This window comes from Cottoperca gobio, chromosome 2 (genome assembly GCF_900634415.1).
Source record: "Cottoperca gobio chromosome 2, fCotGob3.1, whole genome shotgun sequence".
NCBI classification, from domain to species: domain Eukaryota; kingdom Metazoa; phylum Chordata; class Actinopteri; order Perciformes; family Bovichtidae; genus Cottoperca; species Cottoperca gobio.
In genome coordinates, this window is record NC_041356.1 from 2,854,068 (window position 1) to 2,865,947 (window position 11,880).

The 11,880-nt window shown below is 40.9% G+C and overlaps 1 protein-coding gene across 1 annotated transcript in view; it reads right to left on the reverse strand.

Annotated features, from left to right (window-relative positions):
• Positions 1-11,880, reverse strand: part of LOC115020216 (dystrophin) — a 227,062-nt gene that overhangs the window by 4,681 nt on the left and 210,501 nt on the right. Inside the window, 8 exon segments of the mRNA XM_029450175.1 lie at positions 982-1,071; positions 1,229-1,343; positions 1,966-2,209; positions 3,448-3,606; positions 4,865-4,930; positions 8,088-8,153; positions 10,088-10,126; positions 11,412-11,548. Of these exon segments, the coding sequence (XP_029306035.1) occupies positions 982-1,071; positions 1,229-1,343; positions 1,966-2,209; positions 3,448-3,606; positions 4,865-4,930; positions 8,088-8,153; positions 10,088-10,126; positions 11,412-11,548 (916 nt within the window).

Sequence of the window (11,880 nt, forward strand, 5' to 3'; positions counted from 1 at the left end):
GGGTTCTTTCCACTGCGTCACTGTACCATGACGTTCCCACTGTTTGTTTTCTGTAAAGTTCTACTTAATAAAACAGCCCAAATTCAATCCCATTATTGGGATTCTGTCACGACCATGACTTTGTGTTCCGGTCGACATGGCACTTGCATGAAGTGGAAGAAACTCCTGAGGAGGTGGGGGATGAGATGAGAAGGTGGGCAAAGAGAAAGTTGAGCCACTAACCTCTCACAGGTGTCCCCTTCTTCCTCCTGGCTCATGGAGAAAAAAAAGGAAAAATAAGACAAGAAAGGAAGAGAGGTAGAAAAAAAAATCAGCCTTGTGTCGGTAATAGAGAGAGAAAGATAAGTGAAGGACGCTTTGATTCAAGTTTGCACATCTGTAAACCTCTTCAGCAAAGCAGCACCTTAGCTTTACAGTCAAATATCACTCTACATTTATTATCACATTTGTTCCAATTTTATATAATTTAACTTTCACTTTACACTGTAAAAAGTGTAACTCGGTCATTCAGTGTAGTGTAGTTTATTTGGGAGTTTGTGTTATTTCTTATTTAGATTAAAGATGTTGGTGGAGGACTAACACTAAAAAGACATTCTGAGGTAGAAATGTAGGGAATCCTCCCAGCATGCAGTGGGGCAACAGTCATGAACATAATTCTCATTTTCTTTGTTTCTGCTTTGTTATTGATGTTACCTCGGAAAGGACATCTGATTACATCACGAGGTCTCCAGGTAATAGTGATGAGTGTTCCAGCAACACTTTCTTTAGCCTGCAGTTACTTATGTTATGTTCATAATAAGCATCTGTCCACTTTTAATGAGATCAAAGCTGCCAACTTATATTTTCCTCTAAAGTTTGATGCCTTAAGGAAAGATTCACTTTCCCAAAAAAAACCCCAACTTAATTTCAACTATTCATCCAATTGTATACAGAAAAGAGTGGATATTGTATGAAGGACGTGCTAGTGTTGGTGTTCTGTACCCTGGCTATGAGGAAAAGAATTATTGAGCTGTTCCATCACTTCCTCCAGCCCAGATGCATCTTGGGAAGGGCTGGACAGCTCATCATCACCTGAAACAGGAAGGAGATTTTCTCTAAAACAGCTATAAAAACCCCCCACATTTAAACAGGGAATTGTAGTCCAATGTAGAACAACAGCGTGGTCTGTACAAGCTGTGTCTATGCTCTTTAAAACAAATTTAAAAAGGATGTAGGTGTGTGTTCTTACCCATTGTATCAGTAGTCTGGCTGGCGGCCACACGGAGCAGAGGCAGGGAGGAGTCGGAGCGCTGGGAGGAGGTGGAGGGAGAGGACAGTGCTGTGCCGTTCACCTTGGAATCCGTCTGACACACACACACACACACACACACACACACACACACACACACACAGACACACAGACACACAGACACACACACACACACACACACACCTTAATTAGAGGAGTGAAAAGGGAAGAGAAGTGTGCGTGGGACCAAGGAGTTGGCCTGATCCTGGCTGACAGACTGTGGAGGAAGTCTGAGCGTCTGAGGAACTTCTACTTTGAGGCTCCGTTTTATAGAATCCAGGACATTATCTGGGTCCTGCCGCTCGCCACTACAGCGTACGAGGGTTCACTGCCTTGCTCAAAGGCATGTTTAACAGCAGATGATGAGAAGGCAGAGGCAGCATAATAAAAAAATGTGTGTGGGTGTGCAATTGAGCAAAAGTCAAAAGGTTTCTACTTTTAAATGTACTTAATGTGCCTTAAGGTCAACTTAAAAAAATACAAATTCAGAGAAATCTCATAAATTTTCTTTGTAAATTTCAGTTTACATTTCCGAGAAAAAAGCAAAAAAGCAAGTAAAATTATCCCGCAAAAATAATTATAGTTTAAAAAAAAGAAAATAATGTATTACATTATGTGTAAACATGTTATTTAAATATCAGTGAGGTCATTTGTGCTTCAGTTCTATGAGTGTGTACCTGCTCCAGCAGCTGTCTCAGCCTGTGCAGTTGCGACTCCAGCTGTTTGTTGTGATCCTCCAGTATCTGCATACGGGCCTCCAGACGTCCTTTATGCTGCCGCAGCAGTTTGGCCTCTGCGATGAGCTCGGCGTCGCGTGCGCTCTGCGGCGACGCCGGGAGCATCTCCGGCGGCGACGGCAGCGGGGACAGGCCCTTCCTGTCGTGGGCCTTCTTCAGACGGTCGTACTCGGATTGCAGCTTCCTGCGGCAGAAAAAAAAAGCAAACATCTGAAGAACATGTGAAATATTAAACACCCACTGCTCAGGAGAGAAGGTGAACCTCTGGGTCACTGCAGCAACGTAGTGGAAGATAGAAATAAAACATGCATCAGTAACACTCACACCATTTTATCCTCCCCCCCCCCAAGTTTAAACACAAGGGCTCAGAGAAATGCTCCGCCTTTATTGATTTCTATTTTAGGACATTTGTATTCTAGGACAAATCAAACAGGATACTCGGCTGCCATTACAAATGTTTGTATTTTATTTTAATGGGGGTTGAACATTTAGATCATTAAATTAAAGATATTTTCAGACACCTTTCAACCCTTATTACAAAAACACAAATAAATCTAACTTTGTACATGAAATTAACTTGAAAATGATAAAGTAGTTCTGTGTGACCGGGAGGAATCTTGTGTAGAAAACGGGGCAACATGTTAGCGAAACGTGTTTGAACAGAAATGTCCCAGGACTTCCCCGGCTGTCTGATAATTACAGTGTATATAGGATTAAAGGGAAAGCAGAAGTTACCTCTTCTCCTTAAAGCTACACTGTGTCATATTTTGAGATAAACGAATAAATCAATCAGTACTGAAATATTCTGCTTCCATATGACTGAATACACACAAGTCATAGTATCATGTGTCATGTGGATAAAGATGATGCTTTACAGTCTGCTTGTGTTATTACAGGTGCAGTTTGTTGTTGGTTTATTGAGTTAAAAAAAGAAGAAACACCCCAAAAACCCCACAATGTGTGATCTATAAGGACTACCAATCATCATCACAAAAATCAACATATACTATTTCATACCAACAGGGAATTATACAATATGTTGAAGGTTAATCAAAGAGATAGTAAATAAAGATAAATAATAATTGTTTGAGTTTAGAAGATGTTTCGAAGCTCTTTGACCACCACCTACAATTTTATTTAAAATGAAAAACAGCTCCTATATTTCCTTTGAGCGTTGCATTGTGGGAGAATAGCGTGCCTCAACCGCACTGCATTTAGCCGGACGACTGTGTGCTTTAAGTTTACATTATTTTGTAAGTGTTCTAGTTTGAACACAGCACATACTCAGGACCTGCTTAGAATCCGTATGTTGTATGTAAGGGAGCAAAAGTTCTCACTTTAAGGACACTTAAACTGAATAGTTCAGTCAAGTCCATTTAAGATTAAAGACGCAGCTGACAGAAGATGATACGAGAAGCCGACCTGTTCTCCTGCTCCAGGTCGTTGAGGACCCTCTCCAGCTCTCCCTTCTCCTCCGTCTCCATGGAGATGAGGATCTGGGCAGGGCTGCGGGGCTGGCTGAGAGGAGAGCCTTGGTTCAGAGACTGGCAGTAATGCTGGATCAACATGTGCTCGTCATCGCTGCAAGAAAAAGGAGAAAAAATAAATCAGCAAGTGACTGAAAGCAGCAGAACAGGACCACACCACAGAAGAAGAACACAGCGGGGCCAGGGCTGTCTTCTTTAAAAACACATTTGTCCTGAACCTTAACATTTCTTTGGAAAGATTGGATTGACCACTCTTAAAGACTTTCTGATTATCTTTTTTTCTTTATCAACCAAGTTGCATTTCTAAGTTGTGTTGATGCGGGTTACGTTATTATTTTTGACATCTGAAAGTGTCCAGAGACCAGGGGAGGGGAAATATCCATAAGATTCTGAATCGAATCACAACTTTTCTTTTCTACGTAAGCTAGATATTGCTCCTGATGCGCAGTAACCCTTCACACAAAGGTTCAGTTCTGTCGAGCAGTTTTGTGTGATTTTTGTATAACTTGTTATTCTTGAAGTTGCTGAGAATTGAGAAAACGTTTTTGTGTAAGTTTAGCATAAATAACCTTTTGTTATCTGTTACCCTTTGTCTTCGGTTTGCCTTTTATGGGTTTACATCGTTTTAATAAGTAGTAAAACAGATAGAAAAACGACATAATATTATACACATTTGATCTGCTTTTATGCCATAGTTCAGGTCATGTGGAGGATCTGGCTGTTAAAAATCACTGTGGCAGGAATTTGAGCATTGTGCATAAAACTGAAATCTATTATTAGAACCCAGAGGTGTTTACTTGCTGGCTCAAATATGTAAATGCATTTAAAACTGCGGAATTTTGCAGAAATAAATCAGTTAAATCAATCAGTTTTTCGTGTTCGCAAGCTTTATCCACTTTTATCTAAAACTACTCCGTCTCAATACAAACTGCCGATATCACAAATAGAATAAACTGTGTTGAGCCACTTTCTGGTGTGACCGGAAGTTACTGCTTAAGTAGGCAAAGAAGTTCATTGCGATTTTAATTATTTAGATTTTGACCTGCTCTAATAAGAGTTGCAAACTGTTCCTCTCTCTGCACTGTGCAAAACCTCCTGCTTAAAATAATACAACATTTTTTTGAAGTGATCGAATATCTACTGTATATTTGTACGGGACACGATGCTGTAAACACGATTAAAACCATAACATGACGCTGCATCCAGAATGGTGCGTAAACAAAGTCCCTGACATACATCACAAGCAGCCAGTGTAACCAAAGAAGACGGAGCCAGCTCACATGCCGCGAGCCCATCGGTGAGTGAGGGACGTCGGCGAAACAAAAGCAAACAAACAGAAAAGCGGTTCTCACATGCTCTCATTGGGTGAGATACTGTCATTCAGATAGCAGCCGTTACGATTCTCCATCTCCGCTAACCTGCGGAGGGGGAAGAAACAGAGCAGTCAGTACCAGGAAACCAAAAGCTTCAGCAAGCAGCAGACTCTGAAAGGTAATGCCCCACCTCACAACAGAACTCCCATATTTTGTTGATGGGATAAATAAAAAGGGAAAATGTGCCAAAACCAACTTTGTGCTTCATGTGTAACCTAATCCCAACTCTATGGAAGCTGGTTTTTATTCAATGAAGGTAGAAAATGAGGCCTGGTGTCTCCAGTTACACTAACTGTACAAACAGCAGCGGGAATAATGAAGGTTATGGTGATCATGGTGTATAAATACTATTATTTATGTCTCTCTGAGCTGCTACCTCAACACAGTGGAGGTGAAAGTGCCCCCTATTGTTAACAGCTTTCATAGAGACCATTTCTTCAGCAGAAAGTAGATCCATGAACCCTGATTCTGGAAAGACATTTTAATGATTTGAGCACGACAAACAAAATTCCATTACTCTCCATCGTACGGAGTTGGAGGCGGAGGCGATTAACTACTATATGCTCGTCTAGATACCACAAGAAATAAGTGCAAAATATGAGTTTCTTAAGGTTGTTGAATCGATACTTAAAAAAGGAAAAGAAAATAACTTTTCCGAGGAGCCATGTAAACAAACCTCCCGGCTGCGCTTCTCCAACAGATCCATCATGATTAAACAGCAGAGAGCGAAAAGCCAAAGATGTAAATTGCCCCGTCGCTATCTCCACTAGATCAATTTCCCGGTGGTTGGAGTGTGTCCAAATAGGAAAAACATTTTTTGGGGGCTTTATCAATGCTCCAAAAGAAAAAGAAAAAAGAAAGCGCTTGGTGCTTGGCAGTGAGTGTTTAGACAGATGGACTGTGACGGACTGGCATCTGCCCAGGCCGCTGTGTGTTTGTACTCGTAATCTGCCGCGCGCTACAGAAACGAGCGATAACCTCGTGGTGCCATCGGCTCACCCGAGGCTTAACGATGCTACTTCTTCGGCCTACCACCTTCCTTTAATCTGCTGGATGGTATCTGGAATCTGCAAGATCTAGACGCGACAGGGGCTGAGAGCCAGGGTGTGACTCAGCTGGTGTGTGTTTATGTGTGTGTGTGTGAGCCCCGAAGCAACAGTGAGTGGTGTCAAACACTCTCTGGCAGGGATCAAAGTTGACCGACTGATTTAACGGCTGATTAATCGACTGCTTGACTGACTCGTGGTCGGGCTGATTTGACTGCTTCTTGTCCCTCAGTGGAGGGTTTCTGCGAGCAGTTAGAATCACTGCAGAATGTTTGGTGAATAAGCTCTGATGGACTCAGTGTGGCACCACAACAACAACTGAAGTCTTTTCCCTCCTCTGAGTCTAGGATTAATGAGGTTTTCGAGCTCGCATGCTGGCGCGCTGGAAGGCACAAGCAGCTGCATTAGCATATGCATATACTGGACTGACTGCAGAACGCTTATTCACCAAAATAAAGTCAATGCATCACTTCATCATCTCAACAGATTCAGGACTGTGTGCAATGGGATATCTTGACATTTCTGTTCAGCCTATTTGTCATGCGACTGAAAAATCATCGAAGCACATTCAGCATTTAAAAGCTGAGATGCAGAGTTTTAGGATGTGAGATCCTCTGCAGTGATGATACGTTTAAAGGGATAGTTCCGATAGTGTTACCTACAGCAGGAGAAGCAGACAGGAGTTCTGCTGTGGACATGCGGGCAGAACCAAAACATAAATCAACAATCAGTTGAAGTGTACAGTATATTCAGAATATTATCCCAGCTTTACCTTGCTGTCAGATGCTTCCAGTGTCCAAAGCCATTACACAAAAAAAACTTAATTCTCCATTGCAGAACACGGGACGGCTGGTTTAGTGTCTTTAAAGAGAACAAATATAAACAGCATGATGAAGCGGTGAAAATATTCTAAATGTAGTTTAAACTGATATACGTGTTGCTTCTGCCCCTCGTCCACAGCAGCAAGTTATCCAAATATCTACTGCAGGTCACATAAGTTTATCAAGGTATCCCATTCTCCATTCTTTAAAAAACAACAACAATCGTGCATAAACTGCTTTCAAAGTACTGGACATATACAGCCATAAAGATCTGGAAAATTGATCTGGAATTAGTGGTTTTTACCGGAAAAGCTAAATTGGGACTAAATATGCAGCACTGACATGTCATCAGTGGCTGTTACATGCATTTCTTGGTTCAGTCGTGGCTTTTAATCCAGTTTTGCTGGTGCTTTGTCAAATAGCGAACACTGTTCTCAGCTTTAATGTGTAAGTCAGAGGTGCCGATTCAACTGTATGATCATTTTGGAGGCGGCAGTTTGTGCTGTGCATTATGTAGAGGGGTTTCTTCATAACCTTTATGAAGGGAGGATTTATTGTAGACTGCATTACAGTGTCAGGCTGTGTGCTAACTGCACATTGAATGGTTGTGGTGTGGGGCGATGAGGTCATCATCATTACTTCTGTGTCCCTCCTCATTTTATTGGCGTCTAATAATAACGGCCGCACCAGTAAAGTCAGAGTAAAATCATATACTAATGTAACTAATGTAGATCTGGAAGAAACACAAAAAGTGTCTCGTCCCTTTAACTCATCAGTGGAATATGTTACAAAACCACATGCAAAAACCTTTGGACTGACTGTATGACATGCCTGAAAGTAGGTCCACGTCTTCAATGTTAACATTTAATAGGATTACTCAGACTAAATTTAGACTTCAACTAAATCACTTAAATAGACTCACTGTGTTGCGAACAATTGCTTTAAGTCACTTATACACGCCTGAGTGGGTACTGAAGCTTTCACTAGATGAGAATATTCCAACTTGTTGGCGGTAAAAACACCTTTAATATGTGACTGAAAGCTTTAAAAACCATCAAGCTCTTTAAAGATCAGCTTTTACATCTATTAAGTGCAATGAACATGAGACTGTTGACCGCTGGTTCCCCAGAACAGCGTCAGCAAGGAATTAGGGCAAACGATCCCCTGTGAGTTAACAGCTGCATGAACACAATGGGGGGGGGAGGGCATCCCAATACAGGAAGTGTGCTGTGAGCATTCTCTCCCTAATTCATTATTAGCCGAGGAATGCAGAAAGTGTTACTTCATAGCGTCTGCGCTGCGAGGAGATGCTGCTGAATGCAGAGAGTGTGTTACCGGTTGGCATAGTGCTCGATCCGAGTGTGTGTGTCGTCATGTGAGAGCTGAGGGGACGATCCAGGCCTGCGACAGAGAGAGAGAGAGAAACAAGACAGAAAAAAGAGAGATTCATGAATCTAACCATTAGGGACTCATTAATCCCAACGCACACACGCACAAGGCGCATGAATCCGCAGGAGAAGTATGAGGGGAGTGATAGTACGAGGCACACGTGTGTGAAATGCTCCCAATGTGGAATATATTTGTATTCACGTCAAGAGACACGTTGGAGCCGAGATTCACACCTTGTCTGCCGAAAGGAGAAGTCAGTATTTTGCCGTCATTAACCAGGATGAAGATTCTAACAACCTTTCCTGCCGTGTTTCAGTCCTCGAGAAAATACCATTTTGAATTTGACTCCTTTAAATCCTGAAAATGTCCCTTTAGAAGTGCACCATGACGTAAGAAAGCTTTATCTGTTAAAAGCCAAAGGAAGGAGTTTTCACCACAAAGTCAAGGTGAATGAATAAGGAAAAATGTGAGGAGAATCCCAAAAATGGGAAATGATTGCACTTCTAATGCTTGATTCTAAATGATATGCCACTGGTTCATTGGTATGTCGGTGTCGGTACGGGATCTGCATGGGCACAGAATTAAATAAAGAATTGAAAAAAGCTTTAAAATGTACAAGTCAAGTCCCCAGGAAGAGCGCCGGGCATTGAAGCAAATTTAAGAAAAACGCAAGTGCTCTTGCTCTTGCTCTATGGGCCCCATGGATGCGGAAAAACGGCGGAAGATCGAGGTCATTTTTTACTTGAATGTCTCGAACCATTTTGGCTTCATGCGCCACTGAGCTGCTTTCATAGGAATGAACAGGCCCCGCCTCCATCACTGTACCAGTTCTCTTTATATATCAGTGGTACAGATGGGTCACTGTCTACATCAAATATTTTATACAAATTATAAATGTTTCTATATCTATAGAAGAAGAAAAAAAAGATTATGCAAATATTGCCATTGATATTTATTCTAATAAATATTATCACAAGATTAAATGCATAATATAAAATATAAAAATACTGTGTCTACATTAAACCAAAATAATCCATACATTTTTGTTTTTTTCAAATTTGAACAGACCCCAGATTATTAGATTGGATCCAAAACACAGCCAAATAGAGAAAGTCAGCAACAAGGTGATCTATCATTTAACAAGCAGGCGAGCTGGAAAATATAGTCGTCGGATTGTAAAGCAATATAAAACAAGATTAATTAATAATTTACATATAAGAAATGAAAAGAAGAGAAAAATAAATGTGAAATGATCAAATAAAAGTCCTTCAAAATAAATAGATGTGTCACAATGCATTAAAAGTCCTCTGAAATAAATACCTCCTTTAAATTACTTTTCAGGATTTATTTCATAGCCATATTAAATGTATTTCATAGGCATATTTATTCATTTAATATTGAATGAAATGGCATTCCATAGATAGAGCTGATACTGAGTACTGATGTGATGAACGCTATACTTTTCTTAGCTCTGTACGACGATCATAGTCTTCGACAACAATTTGCTATTGAGCATTAAAGTGTCTTTGTTAAAGTGGTGGTATCAATCATGGGGACAGCAGTGATACCATGTGTATTATGGATACTGTTACATTACGTTATATTTCAATAAGAGTTAGTATATGAAGGTGAAAAGTGCTCATGAAACCTGAGTGACATGGTGTTTATAAGCACGGCATACTAATATTCAATGGTGACATACCACTTAAATTAATATCTCACAATGAGTGGGGTGGGGTTGTGTGTGTGTGTGTGTGTGTGTGTGTGTGTGTGTGTGTGTGTGTGTGTGTGTGTGTGTGTGTGTGTGTGTGTGTGACAGAGAATTTTGTGTATGATTAAAAGAAGAAAATGTAATCATGTATGTTCTTCGAGTCTGTTTGACCGAGAGAATATTTAAACATCAGACTGAATGTAGAAGTTTAGTGTGTGTGCCAGCAGGTACTCACGCATGGTCTACGGGCCAGAAGTTGATCAGAGTAACGGGACTGAAAGACAAAAAATGTGAGATGATGACACAGGAAGTGGGAGGACACCACAAAGCAAGACATTATGGGAGCTGAATTATGCAGGCAGAATTCATAATTATTCTTTACCTCCATTATTATTCACTGTGGATTTTGAGCCAATAGTAGTATTAAAGGTTATTTGGATTTCCATAATCATCAGTATTCAGCCTGTGTTTAAAGTTAATTTAGAAACAGTGTCCCAGTGACATAGCCAGGAACTAATTTCAAGAAGGGTCCAGGGGAGTCTACTTATCAAACTAAAATTGGAAGCATTTAACTTCTCTGCAGAGTCAAATTTCAGTGACATGTTCAGCTTTCCCCTAAAGATGCTTATCTTTTCACGGTAGCATCAAGGTAATGTTTATTCCTAGCATGAACTCTAAATGCTTATTAAAGTGTGCCTACATTAGTCCCATAACTGTAGCATAAGCATTCTTTAGGATCAGTTTTCGGGTAGCATTAGCATCCATTAGCACTTGTTTACAGGTAGCATTAGCATCCGTTAGCACTTGTTAAACAGGTAGCATTAGCATAGGTTAGCACTTGTTTACAGGTAGCATTAGCATCCTTTAGCACTTGTTTACCAGTAGCAGTAGCATCCTTTAGCAATTATTTACAGGTAGCATTAGCATCCTTTAGCACTTGTTTACAGGTAGCATTAGCATCCTTTAGTACTTGTTTACAGGTAGCATTAGCATCCGTTAGCACTTGTTTACAGGTAGCATTAGGAGCCAACCAATGACCCCAATCATTTCTGCTGTCACATACATCAGCAATATCTCATTCTGATTGGCTGGCTTACATTTTAAAGGAATAGCTCTACATCTTGGGAAATATGTTACTGAATACGATGTGCACAAGTTTATTTTTCATTCATAACAGGCTCCGCTCAAACAACAAACTGTGCTGTGTTGGCAGCAAATACACACGAGTAGCTGGAAACAATTTTGAAAACACTTCTGCACAAACAACTTCGTAGCTAAATCTGTTATCAAAATGTGGCTTTGCATGCATGTGCGTATGAACAGGTGTCAATGTGTGTGTGCACGGGTTGAAATTAAATGTCTGTTTGTAATCAGAGACTTGTGAGTGTTTGAGTGGGTGTGTGATCTAATATGGAGGTCGCTCTGTGTTGTGATAAAACCTAGTTTCTCATCTTGTTTGCCCTTGTGTGTGTGTGTGTGTGTGTGTGTGTGTGTGTGTGTGTGTGTGTGTGTGTGTGTGTGTGTGTGTGTGTGTGTGCGTGTGCGTGCGCGATACTCACGTTTCCATGTTGTCTCCCTCCAGGATGGTCTGGACAGGCAGGTAGCCCATGCGTGGGTGTTTGGCGAAGTAGCGCTTAGTCCTGAACTTGTTCTTCAGCACCTTGGCAAAGTCCCTGACATCCTCCCCTGATGTGGTCTGCAGAGAGACAGAGCACAAAAGTAGGCTTTGTTCATTCCTTGGGAGTGGAGCAAACACACACGCACACCCCTTGACAGGTCTGACTGTGTCTTTACAGTTATAAGAAAGAGGAAACAGATTTATGGCTCTCACTTAAACCCTCTATTTACACTAGCTTGTTAGAAAACATGTACACGGCTTCAAGTTTACTGCTATACCATAGAAGACAGTGGCAATTGTGTTTTTTGTACAAAAGTTATTTCATGCCCTCTCAAAATTCAGAGGGTTTTCCCTGACTATTATGTCAGAAATTCTCTTCCTGGTGCGACAGCTTGGTCTCCACCAACTCC